At 37.6% G+C, this 22,148-nt stretch overlaps 1 protein-coding gene across 1 annotated transcript; it reads right to left on the bottom strand.

Annotated features, from left to right (window-relative positions):
• Positions 1 to 11,383: 11,383 nt before the first annotated feature.
• Positions 11,384 to 17,414, bottom strand: plppr3b (phospholipid phosphatase related 3b). Its single transcript, XM_067387394.1, has 7 exons — positions 17,334 to 17,414; positions 16,732 to 16,917; positions 16,293 to 16,422; positions 15,544 to 15,739; positions 15,262 to 15,319; positions 14,602 to 14,775; positions 11,384 to 12,655 (listed from the first exon to the last, which is right to left on the bottom strand). Exons 1-7 carry the CDS (start codon positions 17,412 to 17,414, stop codon positions 11,384 to 11,386), a joined length of 2,097 nt encoding a protein of 698 aa, XP_067243495.1.
• Positions 17,415 to 22,148: the final 4,734 nt, after the last annotated feature.

The raw sequence follows: 22,148 nt of genomic DNA, 5'->3' as shown, positions 1-22,148 counted from the left end.
CCTTATGATCAGTCCACCGCGATCCGGAAAAAAAAACAAAAACGGACGTGTCAACGAGCTCTAAAGCGGATCCCTATGTAATATCTCTTTATGAACTTTCTGAGAGTGTCCGGGTTATCAGAGATCTGAGATTTGTATATATGCTCGTCTATAGATGTTTTATTTTAAGGATATTTGGCCCAGTGTGATAATTAATGGTGAGATTTGTCGTCTCCTCATGGACGTAGAAGGTACTACGAGTTCATGTAAACGTGTGTTGACATCATGTTGCAAATCATTTATTTATTTTTTTTATTTTAAGTCAAGTCAAGTCTTTTCATCTATATAGCGCTTTTCACAATTCATATTGTTTCAAAGCAGCTTCACATTGACAATAGGAAAATTCTTATCGAGCTTGGTTGGTTTTTGATTGAATCACTTCCGTTGTAAAAAAAAAAAAAAGAAAAGAAAAGAAAAGAAAAGAAAAAAGAAAAGAAAAGAAAAGAAAAAATGTTAATTATTACGTTAGGGGCCGCTTTAAGGGTTAGTTCACCCAAAAATGAAAATTGACCCACCCTCATGTCGTTCCAAACCCGTAAGACCTCCGTTCATCTTTGGAACACAGTTTAAGATATTTTAGATTTAGTCTGAGAGCTTTCTGTCCCTCCATTGAAAATGTATGTATGGTAGACTGTCCATGTCCAGAAAGGTAATAAAAACATCATCAAAGTAGTTCATGTGACATCAGTGGGTTAGTTAGAAGTTTCTGAAGCATCAAAAATACATTTTGATCCAAAAATAACAAAAACTACGACTTTATTCAGTATTGTATTCTCTTTCGGAATCCTTTCCATTTAATTGATTCCATTGAATTGATTCCATTGAATCCTTTCATCTGTCGGCGTTGGTAGTGCACTTTTACGTCATTGTTTTTGGCAATTAGGACATCCGCGACAATATAGCAATACCAAAATACAAACAATGTAGAATAGCTTGAATACAGCGTGCGTCTCCCTCAGACTGTAAACGAAGCTCGGGCGCACCGGATAACACGTCAGCAGCGTCACTGCGGAGTCGTGAACCCGGATTGACAACAGACCCGAAAGAGAATACAATGCTGAATAAAGTCTTAGTTTTTGTTATTTTTGGACCAAAATTCACAATTTGGCATTTAAAAATGTATTCACTATAAAAATATATATTTCTTTTGCCTTTGGATTTTTCTCTATTCACTGCATTGTCTGTTCTGAATGTTGTATAAATACAATTTTATTTAAATAATTTCTTTTGACACAGCTGCTTGATTTTTTGTATAGACAAAACATGATTCTTGTTCATGTAACCTCTTTAACCTCTTCATTGTTCATTAAAAAGTCAATTACAGTAACATAATCTAATGTGCACTTGTGCTGCAAAATGATTTGAAAAGAAGATTATTCTTCATGAGTCATGACATATCAACTTTTCAACCCTTTAATTAAAGGGTTGAAAAGTTGTGTAAGTGCATGTACAGAACTTTTCATAATTATTAAAGGTGCAATATGTAATATTTTTGCAGTAAAAACCACTAGGCCAGTGTTATATGTTTTGTTCACTTGAGTACTTACAATATCTTTAATGTTTCCAACTATTTGTAAATCGTGAGAAAATTGCAATTTTAACCAAGGCTCCGGGACGTGTGAGGAGTCGCCTGTCAATTGCGTTATACCAGCGTTAACCCTCGGATTCCGGTTTTATTTTGTAGAAACCATGGAAACACCAAAGACACTTTAATATATTACACATTTTAACAGACAAGGGAACAACTGTTTTGATATATATTTATAGACAGAAAACTAATTGTTGTTTTATAGCTCAACACGTTTAGTCTTATTGTTTAAATTTAATTTTCTTGATTTTTTGCGAGTACCATGCTTTACCATGCCTCATAGAAAAATACCCACAGTACTCATTCCTGCTCTGCTTCATACTACAGAAACGTTAATAATCGCATCCATGAACATGATTTCCTCCCGAGTCCCATCCCTATTCTTTTGCACCGTCCGTTGAGATGAAGACCACATGTCCCAAGATTCCGTGCTCAAACTTGACATCATCAAGCCACGCCTTTGTTTTGAATAGGCCTCTAGCGACCTCTAGCGGACAGATTACTTACATACTGCACCTTTAATGTATGTATCCCTTGCACTGTATCTGATATGCACAAATAAATATAGGGAACATATCTAAATATGTATATGTAATAATATATATGATCCTATTTTATACATTTTAAATTAAGTACAAAATAAATATATATATATATATATATATATATATATATATATATATATATATATATATATATATATATATATATATATATATATATATATATATTTAATAATAAATCATTAAAAAATATATTTTTATGGTTATTTTTGATTTTCTAAAATTGCAGTCATTATTTTATTCATGTTATTGTTTACACTGAGGATAATTAGACATGAGTTATGTTACTTTCAGATTATATTATGCCAGTATGACACAATATGACAATCTGTGGTGTGCTTCTTTCAGCTAACACTGCAGATGCGTTGTGTGTTTGGCAGGCAGCCTGTAGATGGAGTACATTACCAGTTCTTGCTGTACATTTACTGCCATAGAAATGTTACCATGGCCATTGGACTCTGTTATAGGACTCTGAATTAATTTTGAAATGGGTAATAAATCACTGAAGATGCATAAAACCAAATAAATATATAAGCTGAGCACAATTTTGTCCTCCTTTTTCTTCAAAAAAAGAGCGAATGCTGTCAGAAATATTCACATATGTTCTAGTCGAATGCATAGCTTCACTGAATCTCTTTTGTTAAAAGCATTTAAATGACGTATCAGTGACTTATTGAGCTTGTTTAACACCGTGGACATTTTTCTCAGGCAAATCTCGCCTTTTTGAAGGATTCATTTCCAGCCCACACAGCTCCACCCTGATGCTCCTGCAGCCAGTCCTCACGCAGACTCTTCAGCAGCCTGCACACAGAGCCGCCTCACTGGCCTGCCAGTTGCCGTGGTAACTTGACATGTCTCCATTTGCTCTGATCAATGGAAATGTTGCCGTCGCAGGGGATTGGAGCGCTGCCAGCTCTCTTGGAGTGCAACGTAAATCCCTCTCTCCCTCTCTCTCGCTCCAAGACAGGGAAGACACAAAAGAAAAAATGGTGGCAGGGGAAGTGGTGGGGTGGTGTAATGCCATCTGGGTGGTTTCTTGGCCTCTGTTGTCAGGGTTAAATGATCACTCATGAGGCAAATCATTTCATTTGAGTGCACTGATTCTGTAATAACGAAACAATCAGTCTGAGTGTCACTCCTGCTATGGAATAAGGGATTTTCCTCAAATGATCAGCCTTCCAGATTTTGCTGAGTGTAACTTTCTGTCAGGAGGAGAGGGGGTTCAAATGGCTGTGGCATCAATGTGTGTACTGCGGAAGAGGATTTAATTTCAGCATGATGCTATCTGTCATGACAAACCTTGGCTTGAGGAACCGTGAGCAGTGTGTAGAAAACCTATTTTGAAGTCAGATTTAAGGCATTGTTTGTTCTCTAATAGATCTGTGAAACATGACCACAGAGAAATTTAACATGACATGCTTAAAGGCACTATATGTAAGATTTTTGGGTTGTGCTTTATTTTACAGTATGTGCACTTATGTGTACTTTCAGCGTACTTACCTAACCTCTCGTCAGGGGAGGCACAGCCTACCCAAAATTTTGAGGAGAAAATGGGAGAAGGATAATTTAATGTTAATAAAATTCCCAGTTATTTGCATCATTTCATGTCTCAGAATGTGTATTTTGTTGTTCACCACTGTAACACCATAACACGTTACTGAAATCGAAAGCACCACTGTTCTTTCACGAACATGTCGAATCTGCCGATGTCATTACAACCCCAAAGGGGATCGAGAAGGGGAGGGAGCCGGCCTCTGTGCCTCAGTTGGTAAAAAATTAGCCAATCACCATCGAATGTTTTACATTTAGCACTTAGGAGAGTTAAGAAAAGATACATTACAGAGGAGGCCTCCCTTGGTATATCAACCGATCATCGTAGAGACGTAAATTACATGAATAATGTGATATTAGTTTGAACTGCTATCGCTGCACTGATAATGTACCAAGTATCTTAATTATGGAGAGTAGCGATATTGAATATTTGATTGCCAATAAGCTATCATTCAGACAGTCTACAAATTAAAAATTAAGGAAGACTACACGCCTAAGTTGGATATATAGGCAGTAAGCATCACTAAGCACTTCTTTTAACACAGACATTTACGGAGGAATGGATGTTTGCTTCAAGTAATAGGCTAGGTGAGTGAAATTATGTATTATCTTGCTGTATATGTGTCATTTTCTTTAAATGTTCTGTCTACAAGTCAGCAAAAAAGCCAATTTAAAACAGTTAAGCTAATAATAATCTTCGGCAGGGGATCCCCAGACCTTCTCTATTTTAAAACCCACAAGCCGCCCCACAAGTGTAGGTTTAGGGGTGGGTTCAGGGTTAGTAGTCGTCAATGTCGTCATATCTGCGGCACCTTCAATTTCTTCTTTTTCTTCCGTTGAAATACCAATAATGCTTTGAAGGGTTAGTTTATCCAAAATGAAATTTCTGTCATTAATTAATCACCCTCATGTCGTTCCACACCTGTAAGACCTTCCAATCATCTTCGGAACACAAATTAAACAGCCTTGGTTTTATTTAGTTTCACTGGTAAAGACCTTTTTTCTTTACACCAAGTTTAAAAATGAAAACAAATGCTGAATGCGGATTAAGCAAAATCTTTGTTTGGAGTGTTGAATGTGTTTTGATTGTGTTGTTTGGATTGTGGAACTATGCAGTTGTTGCCTTCAAAATGACATGGTTACAGTTAATGTTTTCATTTTAAGGTTTCAACCCAATTTAAAAAACAAAAGCTAAATGCTTTTGTCAGTTGGTCTACCTATGTATGTATTGAATGTAGGCTACTTACTGCGCAGTTACTGCTGTTAATTTCAGATGGTTACAGTTATTGTTTTTAATAGCCAAAACCCAGTTTAGCCTGTTAAATACCAAATAAACATCTTGTTTATGTATATTTTGATTCTTTCTTGTTTGTTGCTTGATAAGAATAATAATTTTAAAAAATCAGAAATCGGTATCGGAATCGGCCAGTTTGCTTGTAAAAAAATCGGTATCGGAATCGGCCATGAAAAATCATGATCGTGCATCCCTAATGAAGTCGTTATTTTTGTTTTGTTTTTGCGCACAAAAAGTATTCTCGTCGCTTCATAACATTAAGGTTGAACCACTGCAGTAACGTGGACTATTTTAATAATCTCTTTTCTGGACCTTGAATGTGGTAATTACATTGCTTTCTCTTGGGGATCAGAAACCTCTCGGATTTCATTAAAAATATATTAATTTGTGTTCCGAAGATGAACCAAGGTCTTGTGGAATGACATAAGTGAGTAATTGACCCTTTGCCGGGAATTTGATTGACAGGCGATCTAACCAATCATAACGCCCAATCCGCCGTTTTGTCTAACAAAGCAGTCAGGGGAGTAGATTACCATCGGTTGACTTGAACTTGAAAATGGTGTGTACTGACGTCTTTCCACAGTTGAAACAACATTCCTTCTGATGTTCATTCATATTTATTTGATGCTATAAATGAACTAGTTGGAAGATATGATTGGTTCACGGAACTGAGGCGCTACAGTGATCTGTCATGACACATTAAAGAGTTAGTTCACCCCAAAATGAAAATTCTGTCATTAACTACTCACCCTCATGTCGTTCATCTTCAGAACACAAATGAAGATCTTTTTGATGACAGAATGCTGTCAGCTTTTCTTCCAATGACTGCCTTTGTAACTACCACTTTGACGCTTCAAAAACTTCATAAAGAGATCGGAAAACGAATCCATATAATTAGAGCACTTTAGTCCAGATTCACTGAAGAGAATTTATCACTTGTTATGATTACCAGATTTAATTTAGGCTTTTACTCACATGTAAACATTGATCAATGAACATAAGCAGAAGCTCAACCTAACCTGAATAACGCACAAGAACAAACCTCTTCAGGAAGCTCATTTGAGCTTAAATCTGTTCCTATCTCTTTGTGAAATTTTTGAAGCATCAAAGTGGTAGTTACAAAGGCAGTCAATGGAAGGAAATCTGACAACATTCTGTCATCAAAAAGTCCTGTATTTGTGTTCTGAAGATGAACCAAAGTCTTATGGGTTTAGAATGGTGAGTGATTAATGATAGAATTTTCATTTTGGGGTGAACTAACCCTTTAAAGAGCCACAAAACAGTATTAATTGTTTACATTTCTTTAAAAATTACAAAATGTGAAATTTGACACTTTGATGCTTATTTGGTGTTCAAGAATAAAAATAAAAAAAAAATCTTATTATTAGCATTGTTGAAAACATAATATTTTTGTAGAAATCATTATACTTTTTTCAGGATTCTTTGAAAATTCAAAAGAACAGCTTTTATTTGAATTATAAATCTTTTGTGATACTGTAAAAGTCTTTACTGCCACTTAATTTAAATGATCATTTTAATGCATCCTAGCTGAATAAAAGTGTAAATCTCTTACTGTTACCAAACTTTCGGTGTGACCCATTTTGAGGGCTCACCAGTCGAGAACCTCTACAGTTCATAATGACCAGTTTTGCCAAGTAAAGTCCACTATACCTGTCTGAGTCATTAGCATTGAGAAGTGGTCCACAACTCAAAGCTCTGCAAAAAGTGTGACATTTGGCCTCCTGAGTTGGTGCGATAGCCCAGTAAAAGTGCTTTGCAAAATAAAAGCTTTATCACCACAAGCAGCCGAAGCACCTGGAGATCAAAGGGCCACTGTCTTCATTAAAGCTCTTGAAAATTTAATTAACGTGAATTTAATCAGGGTGAGTAAACTGAGTACCAGGAGGGGATGAGAGAAAGTCATCACCCACTATCTCCTCGGGTCTGACAGATTGCATTTTTCATCTATTTATTTTGTACACATAAATATGATAAATCATTAGCTAAAAACAATTACGAACTTGTATGTTGGTTTGTAGTTGGGTTGTTGAATTTGCAGGTACTATTTCTATTTATTTTCCTTTATTGTTGGACTCCTGCATAATTTGATTCATGAGGACAAGTTAGCTCCTGCCAACAGATGAAGAACAGGCTGATGAAATGAGAAATATTTTGTGGACTAAATATCCAAAACTCACTAGTAAATCATTTGATAAGAAACATTTCCAACCCATCTCTCATCCATCACATGAAGAATTGAAAATGAATGAAGCAAAGTGATAGCTTTCAAATGAATAATATTTTTACAAAACATTATTCCAGAGTCTATTTCATTTTTCTTTAGTCTTTTGAAAAATGATTACATCAGATATCACATAATAAACCGAGCCATACACCTCACAGCTGAAAATAAAGGAAACTCAGTGCTCAAAATTCATTCCAACCTCTCATCTTTCAAAAGCATTCAATGTAATCAAATGAATTGAATGTCTATGTGATTGTGAGCCCAGACCTGCCCCTTGAAACACACATAGTTCTTATTAAAATGAAAAATTGCGCAGCACTGGAGGCCCCCACTGCTCAACCCAGTCACCATAGCAACAGCCAGAGCTCTGTTTGTGCTTTTGCAGAGTTCACGATAGTTGCAGTGTATGGCGTGGGCACTGCTCGTGTTTGGAAAGCGTATGTAGGCGTCAGAGCTGACTAGATGGAAGAAGCAAATACTGATGCCAGGTGAACCATCAGCTTTTTGAGAGGTTGCAACATCACACATAAAGACTTGAAACATTTTTACGTAAGCCAGCGTGTCTGTGCCTATAATGATAATTTGGAATCAACTAAGAAATTATTTACTTTGGCATCCATTTTGGTAATTCCAATTCAACTATTAATTGTTATAATTACATTTACGGAACATTTATTCATTAAGTAGTCTACATCTGCAGTTTGTTTGAAATGTAGCAGTGAAATACTGACATTTATTCAAAAATTAGTCTCTTTAAAATATTTTTTAGGTGGCTTGACATTCGTTTGGACTGACAGAAAGCTAATTGTTGATGCCTCTAGCGGAGAAAAAAACCATCCTTTGTGCATCTCTGCAGTATTCACTGTGAGCATTGCATGGCAACGGTATAATTAAACCCCAGGTGTGGGATGCTGTCTAGGCATCTTGTATATTTCATCATTTTTATTTCTTGGTAAAATCACTATAATCATTACTCAAAATATTTTCCTTTAATCTAAGTAATAAAAATCTGTTACAAATGGTGCACTTTGCAGTAGCTGAAAAACCTTATATTTTTCTTCTCTTCCTGCCAGTTATGAATGGTGACTTGTGACATCCTGCATCGGAAAGTTTCATATTCAATCTCATTTTATATTTAGGAATGCTTGCACTGCCAGTGCTTTGGTTTAATTTGCATTTAATTAGAATTTAAAGTATGACCTCAGCAAGTCTTACAAAAATGCTCTAGGCTAAAAATTATCTCTGGTGGGGAGATTAAAAAATCCAGTTTAATGAGAAATCAAGAGGTTTAAAAATCAGGTCCCAAATGCAAGCAGTCATACTTGGATCAAACTTAAAAGCACAGCATTTTGCAGATCTGCAGAATGTTTTATTGGTTAATGATTTTGGATAATTACTGTAAATATTGAAGTGATCATTTAGACCTCAAGAGCTATTGTGCTCCTGGGAGCTTTCTTAGTGTAACATAATCAAATGCCACACAGATCTACACTCTACATCAACGCACACACACACACACACACACACACACACACACACACACACACACACACACACACACACACACACACACACACACACACACACACAAACACACACACACACATACACACACACACACACACCTACACCTATATATATAAAAGATGGTTAGAATTAGGTTAGGTTGCTGTGACGGTAGATTTAGGAATAGGTTCCTGTGATGGATAGGTTTAGGTATAGTGTTGGTTTATTTTTTGAGCATTAATAAATTATAAGGTGGTCACATTTATCTTTTTCCAGCAAAATTCCACTGTGAAATGTGAAACTTTTAATGTTTAGATTCTGTCACAATCACCTGTGAGAGTGCCCGTATCGCCACCAGAGGGCACTCCACCCTGGACTTTTGCCACACCATCAAGGACTTCATTTCCCATAGTCCATTGCCTGATCTATAATCCATGATTGTTTACAACTGTGTCTCATTAGCTCATTACCTCACCCTATATACCTCACCCTATATAAGCTTGGATCACTCATTCATTTTTTGCCAAGTCTTGTTTAGTGTTTCCTGTATTTTGGTTTCTTGATCTCTGCATGTTGTTGGATTTCCCTGTCTGCCTGTGTGTTTCTGCCTTATTGTTTGTTTGGACTGCCTTCCTGTGAATTTATGACCCTTTGCCTGTTTTGGACCTTGAGTGTGGATTACCTTTCCAATAAAACTGCATTTCAACCTTTGAGTCTCGGAGCAGTTACGGATTTATTTGAACTATAATATCGGTTCTCATAAAAAATTTTAACACTAGATGATGTTTTATTTTGTACCCTGCTGACAGAAATATGAAATGCATGTTTGGTGTTTTATGTTTCTGTATGGGTTATCTTGGGGTTTGTGGGGGCCTGAACTTAAGAAGTTGGCTCAGCATCAGTTGAGAGCATTTTTTGTTTGCATTGGAGCACCTGCCACCCTGCATCTTTAACGTGGTTTATTAAAACTAAGCAGGGGAGAGCTTGGCCAGTGCTTGAATGGGAGACTTATTATGAGAATTAAATTGCTGCTAGAAGTGAGACCAACAGGGGGTGCTCACTCTGAGGTCTCTTTCTCTCTGTCATAATGCTCCAGTATAGCAATGAGGATGCTACTGTACACTACCATTCTTTGAATGAAATGTTAATTTGAGGTCAGTGAAAGACAGACAGCAAGACATGTTCATTGTCTTGCTTGGCACGGTTATGAATATATCCCAGTAAACTGCCTTCCTGTGATTTGAATTAATGTTTATAAACCAAATGGCAGAATTGCTTACCTTTCATGTACATCATGGCCAAAAGTCTACTGATTGGTTCAAACCTCCTATAGGCTTAGATTTACACTTTATAAATGGAGAAAAGATTTGCAGTGCATTACAAATTACAATTTACATACATTGTAATTTACAGCAGCTTTTTTATTGTTGTCATTTATGTTGTCTTTTTTCAGAAACTGCATCAACACGAAGCATCCATTACGGACAACCATCTACAGAGATCCAGGAGTAGCTCAGAGCACCGGAAAGAGAGAGCTGACACACACAGAAATTAACCTGCAGTGACAGCTTCACATGTACATTATAACAGATTGGAATTCTTTACTGACAAGGCTTCACTTCCACCTTGACGACACTCACATAACATGCACCAAGTTCATCTAGAGGAGAACCTCTGGGAAACAGCATGACAAGGAGATCGCTAACTATTACAGATAAATCCCAGAGAGTTAGTAGAAATTATTTTTGTGATTTACACCAAAATAAATAAATAAATAAATTCTCATTAGGACACATAAAATGTGGGACTTTCAGTAAACTCTTCACATGGACTTGTTGTTCAATTGTTCATTATAAGGTAAATGATGAATTAAAAAAACAAACAAAAAAACTCCCCTTATAGAGTCCAGGTCAGTCTTATATTCCTTTGGAATACTTCACAGACATACCAATTCACCTCATTTGTTAACACACAAAGAGATGATGTAATTCATAAGTGCTTATTCAAAGTGCTTCCACATATTACCACTACTTTTTCACAGAGTGTTTTCAGTAGATTTGCAAAATGTCCAGAACACAGTATCAGCAATTATAGTCAGATGTAGAATGTAGGACGTTACCCTTTTGAAAAGCAATCATCATTCATAGAGAGCCAACAAAACACTTGGTTTTCACTATGAGGGTTACAAGGCAATATTTTTTAATATCATTGTATCACTACAACATACACTAAACAATCGTGCGTAAACACACATACACATAAATTCAATTTGACATCTCAGTCATCTCGGACATTTATGTACGTCAAGTATGGACAAAAAGAGCAGCAATATAAATAGAGAACCTTATTTTACAATCTGACTTGTAGGAATTTGAGAATATAAAGTTTATGTAAATACAATACAGCTGAGAGGAATTTTGATAATGTAGTTTGGTTTACCCTCAGAGGGCAATACCATTGTGCTCTTAAGTTGTCAGAAGCAGCATCTCCTGAAGGCTCTACTGACTCAAAGCATAGTGGATCCGGTCATTCTGATATCCCTCATGGAATCAAATAAAGTATTTAAAACCAAAAGACCACAAAGTGTTAGCACATTGTCACTCCTTAAAACGCCTGCCGCTTTGTAGCTTTTTGTAGTAGTTTTCCTGTTCAGTGTGGTTCTGATTGCCCTCCCTATCCAGCGAAACTAGGGGGGTCTTGCGGCGCAGACTGCGACCTTCTGAGGTTTGACCCACAGGTGGGAGTTGAGGGGGAAGTGGTGGCTGGGGAAGTTGAAGGGGCTGGGGTGGCCCGTGGTCAGCCTCACTGACAGAGGAACAAGGAGAGCTGCTCCTGACATGACGGTAACCACGGGAACTCTCACGGTTGAGGTTTTTGAGCTCATATGACTCAGCCATGTTTCCATCACAAGAACCTCTCCACTCCCAGGGGTTATTGGGATTGGAGGTCATACGAACTACAGGGTGGTGGGGGGCATGGGCATCAACAGTGATGATACCTGAACCGCTGTCACGTTCTGAGCGATTGGGTGATGATTCTGTACCCGTGATGGACGAGGTACCAGAGGAGGACGAAGTCTCAGAGGATTTTGCTGATCCAGACAGGAGTCCCTGTTGCTTTGACATGGCAATGACCTGCATGATCCGAGGCTGATTCCCTGCCTTTAGAACTGGAATAGTAGCACCACTTTTCTCAGTGATGGACAGCCATTTGGCCCGAGTGCTGGCGCTTTTAGGGGATACAGGTGGGGGGACTGAGGGTTGTCCAGGGGGACGAGGGGGCATTACTACTCTTGCACCTACAGGTGGATTAGCTGGCTTGGTAGTTTGTGGAACAGATGGATAGTTTGAAGAATGGACGCTGTCCTCCTCTGTGGTCGTGTCATCACCACCGTCTGAGCCCTGCTCGCTGGTGTCGTCATCGGGCAAACTACCACCTCGCATCTCCATCGACTTTTGCTTCCATTCAGATACTAATTGCTGTGATCGCATGGGGTCCAGTGGTACAGGAACAGGTACTGTCACTAGACGTCTCGTTGGCTCCTCTGGAGCTGTAGCACGGGGTAATGTGTTGCTGAAAGTTACCATGGTCTCCTTACCCATTGGGCTGCGAGGCGCCAGTAGCTCCACGTCCACACTGGCCCTCTTTAAGCTTCCCAATGAGTTTTTCTCTCGCTGTACAGGCCGGTTTAGTCCGTCTAGAGATGCTGGTGATGTGATTTCCTCATTGCTCTCAGAGGCATGGCCTTTATTATAGACAGAGTCATGACCTCGCTGGGCCAGAGCCCTTAAAGCATCCTTCTGCAGAGGAGGGGGTTGCGGGATGACAGTGTCCTCAGGAGATTTGAAGTTGGCAACAGCATGGAAAGCCTGGAATGAATCAGACTTTCAATCTAGTGTGGCTTAATTACATTGTTTAGTTCAATGACACGACAATTAACAACATTCCTATCAAGCAATCAGGGTTTGGTTTAGGGTTAGAGTAATGCTTAAGGCTGGGGCTGAGGCTTGAACAATTGATTAAAGGTGTAGTTAATGGTTAAGGTTTGGGATGGCATTAAGGATAGGGTTAGTAGTATGTTTGTTAATGTTAACCAAAAAAGGTGATTATCCATAATTCTAACTGGCAAAATGACAGTCACTCATTAAGTTCATGCATTTATCCAAAGTGACTTAGATAGCATTCAATGGCATTCATATTTTATACCCCATAATATCAGTTTCTGCATTCCCTAGGTATCAAAATAGATTTGTCATTGCTAGTGCCATGTTCTACTGCCAAACCTGCTACTTGAATGCTACATTCGTGCTGAAGGAGTGGATTTTGGAATTCACTGCCGCTTCAATATATATCTTTTAAGATATTTATCAACATTTATCTTTCTGTTAAATTATTTGAATGACTTTTTCAACGTGTGTTAAAGCATTTCTTTTCCTTTTCAAACACTAGAAAATAATTTTGAATATTGTACCTCTCACTGAGAGAAAAGAACATGTTATCAGTATGTTTTGGGAAAGTTTCCTGCTCAGAGCAGAGCTCAGATCAACCTGTGAAACGTGTGTATCTGTGTATGTGTGCTAAGTGTTCTGTGCAGATCCTTTGTACTGGTGGACAACTGGCATTCTGCTTGAGACCAGCAGACTCCATGTCATGACCCCAAAAAGACATCCAGTACCTAAATCCAGAGTCACGTCGTCAGCATCGTGACGAATGGAGATATGCTTCTGACTATCTGTCCATGTGTGGAAGATTACCAAATTTGTCTATTTTGCTTAGCCAATCAGAATCATTCAACCTGAAGTAATGACGTAGTTAGTTGACTCTGTTAGAGTACGAACTCCTTGTGAGACTTGAAGCGGGCTTCTGCTGATGAAACTGCAAACTATTCTTCATTAAATTTTTCTTCGATTTATTATATATTTTTTTTAAACTTTGACTCCAGGTCTTTATTCAACATATCTGGTTTCAAGGGTCCTAAACTGTTTATCCCCAACACTGCAAACTTCAGTTTCAATCCTGCTTCAACACTCCTGCCTGCCTGTACTTTTTAGTAATCGTGAACACTTTAATTAGGTGGTTCAGGTATATTTGATTAGGGTTGGAGCTGAACCCTGTAGGATGGTAACCCTCCAGGAGCAGGATTGGCTACCCTTGATACTGTTTAAGCTACAGCAGGGGTTTTCAAACCTTTCTTGAAGCCTACCCAGCACTGCACATTTTGGGTATCACCCTTATGTAACCTAGCCGAATTAACTCATCAGTTGATTAGTGGAATACTCTATGATTTGATCTGAGTTTATACAATAAGAGAAATATCCAACAAGTGCAGTGTTGGGAAGACTCTAGGAACGGTTTGGAAACATCTAAAAACATGATTTAGCCAAGTAGGATCAGTGTGTTCCTGGATCAGTGTTGTTGGTTGTAAAACAATGTCTCCACCAAAAGGTCTGCCTGTATAGCTCAAATTGTATGGCACTAGCAACTTCAGAGCTATGGGTTCAATTCTCAGGCAATACAGGATTTGGTGTATATCTTGAATTTAAAGTAAGTTGCATCCTTTTTTTTAGGATTAACAAATGTCAAATGTAAACTGTCATAATCCTGAGGAAACAGATAGTTTGCTAAATGTTGTTGAAGTCCCTATCCCCAGGCTTTGCCCAACCAAATGCTAAAATCTGAATAGTTGATTGTAATGTTGCTCCAGAACCAACAAGGATTTTGATGCAGGAACATGTTCTACGTGGGTAAAACATTAAGCTTATTAGCAACATGACATGACAACATGCAAATATACATCAGAAAACCAATCACTCACCAGGTAGGCAGCTATACCAGCTCCAATACAGAACCCAACATACACATCGATGGGGTGACTGCGGTACTGGGTAATCTGAGTGAGTCCCGTCAATGCAGCCGCAATGGCAAAGGCAAACACCAGAACAGGTTTGAGCAGCTTGGTGCTATCTGAGATTGTTGAGTTGAAGTACATCTAGAAGAGTAGAGAGCAGCAGAGGTCTCCAGCTGTCATGTGCAAATTAATAACAAGCTGCCTTACAGCTTCTGACAGTCTGACAAGCGCAAGGTGGGAAGCAGTAACAACTTATCTCCACGTCTGTCGCTTGAAGTGGATCCTGCCAAGTACCTAGACATGTGAAGCGCTTACTTATAATTATACTTCCACTAATCTAGCGAACATGAGCAAATGCGCATATTAAATCACACCTTTCTTAAAAATTTGATCAGTGTTGAAATCTATTACTTCTGTCTTTTCCAAGCCCATCTAAATTATAATACAATATTATGTTAGTTGTGCATTAATTCTATCTACAGTACAATCACTTTGTACTGTCCTAAATACTCTCCATTTCTCTTCTAAAGGAATTTACCGCAGTAGCCTGTTAGGTTTACATGTATAAACAGTATTTGCTGTAAACATTCAGGAAACACACATTAACACTGTGTTGAAAAGACTTACTGAAATATAAACAGCAGCAAAGGAAGAGAGGGTTGCATGCTGGGAAGGGAAGGTTTTCCTGTCACAAAGGAAAGCAGACATCTAGAGTAAGTCTACACCAGATATGCAGCAGAAGTCAATGTCAAATGTTAAGATTTAAAAAAAAAAAGGTGGGTGAATAGGGAGTGCTATACAGGAAGAAAATCACAAAAGGGAGAAAGTAAATGGTGACTGTACAAGGTTGAAATTAAACACAGTTAATCACATAATCAGATGTTATCCAGTGGCTAATCACTCAATTACCTGGCTGATAGAATAGCATGCTGATCCTGGCCAGAGCAAATGTCTTTGGTGATGTAAGGGTTCTTGTCACAGGACACACCTGGGACAGTATAATTGGGTTTGCACACTGTGAGAAAGAATGGTGTGTGGTAGCCAGTGGCTAGCTGGATGACATCAGTAACTAGTGCTGTTGCACAAAGCCCAAACACATGAACCCCTAAAAAGAGAGACAGATTATGAGGAATGAAGCACTGATGACTCATTTCATCAGCTTCATGTAACACTCTGTGCCTGACTAATGTTACATAATGTTCAACTGCATCATTTCTGTTCAGATTTCATTTTGCACACTGTGTAGTCACAAAATGCAAAAAAAAAAAAAAAAAAAAACAAACAAAAAAAAAGTAAAAAAGTAAAGTAAAAATGTCAGTGCAAGGCAGGGGTCTCCAAACTCGGTCCTGGAGGGCCACTGTCCTGCAGAGTTTAGCTCCAACCCCAATTAAACACACCTGAACCAGCTAATCAAGGTTTACTACTAGAAACTTCCAGGCAAGTGTGTTGAGGCAAGTTGAAGCTAAACTCTGCAGGACAGTGGCCCTCCAGGACCGAGTTTGGAGATCCCTGGTGTAAGGCAATTGGAGGCCAGTATTATACTGTAAATCCACACTAAAACTCTTATCTCACACAGCCCTCAGATTCAGCATATTTTTGCACCAAATACTCTGGGTTTTGCAATACAAAATTGCCTTACAATGAAGACTGTTACGTACCAACAAAACGAACAGTTCTCCGCAGGAAAGAGTTAAAATTACATCCACCAGCATTGATGCTTCCCTCAATCCCTGGACGGACCTTAAGTTTGGACTGCATACAATACAGCAGACCTTCACCCATCATGATCTGAACACAACAGAATTATATAATTGTTAATCAAAAACGTTTTAACTTTGGCCTGTGTAAATATAATTTGATGACAATAAAATAAAATAAAGTGATTTCAGATATTAAAGTAGAGAAATATAATTTAGACCTAAGGTTGTATATTTTCTCTGGAGAAGAAAGTTAATACATTTGATAAAAAGAGACAAGTAAAGAACATTTTTTTTCTTTGGAACATTGTGCACATGTTGACTTTAACAACCCTGACAAGTTAGGTCACAAATGTTAGAAATATTTAAATATAAGTTGTTATGATTGCTCTCATCTCACAGAGGCAGCAGGGCCAGCAAATGCCAGACTCAGGAGCATGAGCAGAGGGATGAGCTCATCGCCGCTGTCCACGTAGGGCATGCTGAGTGAACGGTCATGGCAGCGGAATCCCACCTGCGCTGGCTGGAGCACATCCGTCAGTTCCAGGAAGTACAGTGAAACCATGGAGGACGCCACAATGGGTAGCTATTTTCTCAGGGGATGGAGAGTGCGTGTAATTACATGGTAATTACAAATTTATTACAATGTAATAAATGCAAGAGTCTTTTTCAATTTTCAAATGTACTAAATTGCTCTTTCTCAAGTACAAACAGATATTAAAGATTGATACAAACATATCAACATCAGAGCACAGTTTAATTACTGTAGAGCGACTGTGGCAGATGGCTGTTAAATGTCAACACAGAGTACTGTACTCCAGGGCTGACAGTGTGGTGAAAGGTATACACACTAACAAACTCAAACTGAATGCTATTATGCATTTTCAATTATGTCTTCAACGAAAATGAGGAAGCCCAGTTGTATAGAGTGTGTAATGTAATTACCTGAGACATTAATTGCTGTATTGAAGTATTAAACTGCTAAAAAATTATGGCACGTACCTCTACAAAATAGAAGCAGGGTAGCAGCGTCAAACTATCTTTAGGCGGTTTCTTCTTGATTTTTTCACGTGCAGTCATCATGGTGGTGGTCTTCTGAAGTTATTCTGTCAAAACAAGTTCATTTAAAAGACCCCATGAAAAGACTGGACAAATGCAGTTTATTTACTGCACATCACAGCCGTGAACCATGATTTGCTATTTGCTAATGCTAATCAGAAGGTGATATTATTCTAGAGAGCATCTGATTGGACAAAAATTTGGATACGCCCACGAATGTAACATGAGAAATAGCTTCCTAAATATGTATTTTTTAAATGTGTAATTTTAATATAAAGATATAAAGATAACAGACATGGACTATCATTTAAGCTAATATAAACAGCAAGGTAATTTTAACCTTCAACTGCCTATATATCTCAAAATGTACTTCAAATGGCACAAATAAATGCTTTTTCAATCTTAAAATAAGTTTGGGTAATTGCTATTTTTTACATATATTTTGCACAATAGAAATATATTAAGAAAGTAATATGTGAAAAAATCCAAGAAATTTATGAAGAAACTAATATTTATAATATATTTATATATTTAATTATATTTTGAAATATAAATGTGTGAGCTTTGGTTATATCCACAGGAAAAGGCCTGCACAAAAATGTTCAATTATTTTCTCATCTCAAACAGAATGAAGCCCTCCTGAATAAATGGATAACAGACTGTGTGCCTGAGGAAAAAAATATTAAATAAACAGCTCCTCTCAGAATATTCTCAAAAGAGCATAATGAACAAATGTTGATGTGGGCTATTGTTTGAGCAGGCATTGAGAGAATAGTGTTTCATGCTCTTTGCCAAATCAACAGTGACTAAACAAGGCACTTGTCCTGAAGACACTCTCCCAACTCTCGAGTGGGAGTGAGTGAGGCTCTGCTGAAATTAGCAGGGAGCCTGTTTTCAAGAGAGGGAGCTCTGTTTATCTCGAAGAGCCGAATATGTCTCACAGGCAAAAGATTTCTGAGTGTGTGTGTGTGTGTGTGTGTGTGTGTGTGTGTGTGTGTGTGTGTGTGTGTGTGTGTGTGTGTGTGTGTGTGTGTGACTTTTAAAGAAGAATCCATAGGCGCTAAGTTCTCTCCAAAAAGACTGTTTGTGCTCACACATACTCACAGTGAGAGACTTTGACTGCAGAAAGTTAATTAAACTTGACTGGGTTTCTCACACTAATCTGTTCCCTGTGAAAGTGGGGTTAAAGAGTGGGCTGTGCAACACTGCTACTTTTTGACCCTGGTTTGTAGGCAAGAATCCGAGCAAAATTTATCCACGAAACTGCAGAACAATATATGGGTCGATAAAGATTTGGAGCAACGATAACCAGTCAAGGCAAAATCATTATACACTTGAAGAGACCCAGGAAAAATCAATATTGTAATCAGATAAGAATGAGCTAGATCAGTCTTGCTAATGTCCACACATCATGAGAAAAGTCCCTGATGATGATTTCAATTACTCTGGAAATTTAGAAATTCAACACTTTGATTATTGTTCATAGACTTTATCTATCTATCTATCTATCTATCTATCTATCTATCTATCTATCTATCTATCTATCTATCTATCTATCTATCTATCTATCTATCTATCTATCTCTCTCTCTCTCTCTCTCTCTCTCTATATATATATATATATATATATATATATATATATATATATATATATATAGGCCTATTTATAATGAAATGTACAAAAGACAGGGTGGAAGAGTAACATGCAAAATGACAGGTATGCAAGTATGCAAAATGACAGGAATATAACAGGCCTATTAGCCTAAATGATTGTCACGATTGCAGTAGTGAGTTAAATGCCAAGAGGTTTTTTTTTTTTTTTAATCACTCAGGAATTTATCAGGTGTAGGTCCATTGACCAGGTGTGAGTTGAACTGAAAAACGCTGCACATGAATGACCTGCAGTCGATATCAATACTCTCACGTTTACAGATTTTCCTGCCTAAATCATTTTGATTCATACAATAAAGTGAGACTGAGATTGTGTTTGTTATGTAAAACTAAAATTGCTGCCGTATAGCAGTCACTGCGACACTCTCAGAGATCATTTATCGAAATAATAGGCTAACGTTACTGCATCTCCACTGGACGCGACGCGACAAGCACGCGTTTTCTCCCACATAGGTTAATTATAATGGCAGCGTTCTTGTCGCGTCGCGTCGGGGGTACATGCTGTTTATTCTGACAGATCTGCTGCTGTTCATCATGAAGGTAAAATTCTGAGGGGAAAATCTCACCTTGACTGCGAAAACAGACGATTGTCTGAAGGAACGGGGATATCCTGAGTGAAAAATTCCCAGCTTATTCCTTCTTCACGAGGTTATACTGCGGCTCTTTCAGTTCATATTCCTCTTTCTGCTCACGTTTTCCACGGAGCAATCACGCAGCCGTGGACTCCTGTTATATGCCTGCCTGCTGGAGCCAACCACAATATTCCTCAACTCACTTGAGCTGCTGGCACAGCTGCTGTTCTGCAGTCAGACATCCATTATCTGAGGGGCTTCAGCAGCAGAAGGAATACTATAAGAGATAACAACGATCTGTCAGTGCTGTATGAAGCTGCATCAATTGATATTAATAGAAAATAGGTCCATCATCAACAGTCATCAAGTGTGGCAGCATTCCTGAGCATCTTCTGAGTGTGAGATCTGTGGTGATCTCCTCCAGCAGTGGTAACATATAGCTACTGCACAGGTAACGTGTTTAGATAACAGGGTGGGGTGGAGAGGGGAACTGGTTTATTGGACAACTTATGTTCAATAGCAAGACGGCTTCCCTTCCAGCAGTGTTAGGGACCACCAAATAAGCTAAATACAATTGGATTGCATGTGTTTTATTACTTTAATTTAATGAAGATGTAATAAAGAATGTAAGACACAAATCTGTTAGAATGCATTTATTTGCATTATATTTTTAATTTTCATGCATTCATTTCATATGCTAGTTCATTAGAGGTGAATCAATAAAACATGTGATTCATAGGCCTACTTATTATGCCAGTATAATAATGTGATAAAACCTGCAGACCCCCAATATGAAATGCCAAATTGTCTAGGTAACAATTTTTCATTTTTAATCCATAGTTAATAACATTAACAAACTTTCCTCAATAACACCTATCATACATTTATAAATACACTTTAAGTATAGAAGATACTTTGGGGTTGGTAAGATTTTTTTAAAATATATATTTTTGAAAGAAGACTCTTATGCTCATCAAGGATGCATTTATTTAATCAAAATACAGTTAAAACAGTAATATTGTGAAAATAAAATTTTCAATTTAAAATAACTTTTTTTTTAAATGTAATTTAAAACAAAAGCTGAATTTTCAGTATCATTACTCTAGTCTTCATGATCCCTTAATGATAACATTTATTATTATCAATATTGAAAACAGTTGCTGCTTAATAGTTTTGTGCAAACTGTGATAATTTTTTAAAGATTTTTTTTGATGAATGAAATAAAATAAAAGCATTTATTTGAAATAGAAATGTTTTGTAACATAAATGTCTTTTCTGTCAATTTTGATCAATTTAATGCATCCTTGCTTTCCTAATAAAATAAATAATTTCTTTAAAAAAATCTTGCTCACCTCAAAATGTATATCAAGAATATCCATTATAAACATTAGAATTATATATAAAAATATTATATCCTTTATTTTTAAATGACCCTTGGGGCACCACTGATTTTGAGATTGATTTTCTTTGCTTGCTTCCAGATGGTCTGAATATGGGGACAAACTATGGTTGCACTGAGGAAAAAGTGTGAACCCCCAGCAAGCTACTGCCACTGAAGGCCTGGAGAGATGCCCAATGGCCCACTGGCCATGTCTCTGCTGAGCACTCCGTGCTGGGATGACCTCTTGAATCAGAGCCAAAGCTGGCTGACACACTCCTCTTCTTGATTTTCTATTTATTTCTGTGGACAAATCTTCATACTGTCCCTACCGTTAAATAGTGCTGTCACTGAAGTGGCTGTCAGTGTCAACATGTAAGTAAGTGATCATTTTAATGGTCTGTTGTGGGCAGAATCAGTAGGGCATCTTTTGTATCTACTGATGTAAAACATGATGCTAATTTGTCAGTAAATAAGCAACATGTATATATAACATGATTGTGTTTGTCAGGTTTAGCACCTCCCTATGGTTGTCAGATGACAAACAATTGTATATGACATTTCTAAAAAGAAGAATTTTTGTTAGGGAGACCAATACCACTTTTTCCAGAACCAGGGCGATAACGATACTTTCATTTTTGGAACTCACCTGTACCTATACCTATATTTTCATGGCATTTGTAATTTTTAATATGTTAGGTAGAGAAACCAAAATAATATGAATTATATTCATTGGTTTAATTTGTTTAGGGTTAGGTACATAAGTATATACAGTGCTCAAAAAATTAAAGGAACACTTTTTAATCAGAGAATAGCATCAAGTCAGTTAAACTCCTGGGATATTGATCTGGTCATTTAAGTAGCAGAGGGGGTTGTTTCAGCTAGAATTCAATGAAATTAACAACAGGTGCAACTAGATGGGAAACAATGAGACGACCCCCAAAACAGGAATTGTTTTACAGGTGGAGGCCACTGAATTTTTTTTTCCCTACTCATCTTTTCTGAGTGTTTTTCACTAGTTTTGCATTTGGCTAGGGTCAGTGTCACTAGTGGTAGCATGAGGTGATACCTGGACCCTACAGAGGTTGCACAGGCAGTCCAACTCCAGGATGGCACATCAGTACGTGCCATTGCCAGA

This window comes from Chanodichthys erythropterus, chromosome 6, assembly GCF_024489055.1.
Source record: "Chanodichthys erythropterus isolate Z2021 chromosome 6, ASM2448905v1, whole genome shotgun sequence".
Lineage (NCBI taxonomy): Eukaryota > Metazoa > Chordata > Actinopteri > Cypriniformes > Xenocyprididae > Chanodichthys > Chanodichthys erythropterus.
This window is presented reverse-complemented; position numbering and strand designations above follow the sequence as displayed.

Bases quoted from the DNA above. Each gene is read 5' to 3' on its own strand.
- plppr3b (XM_067387394.1), bottom strand. From the start codon at position 17,414: ATGATGACTGCACGTGAAAAAATCAAGAAGAAACCGCCTAAAGATAGT. The intron at 16,423-16,731 runs GTGAGATGAGAG...TGTTGTGTTCAG, and splicing joins TTGCTGGCCCTGCTGCCTCT to ATCATGATGGGTGAAGGTCT. The intron at 12,656-14,601 runs GTGAGTGATTGG...GATTCATTCCAG, and splicing joins CTGGTATAGCTGCCTACCTG to GCTTTCCATGCTGTTGCCAA.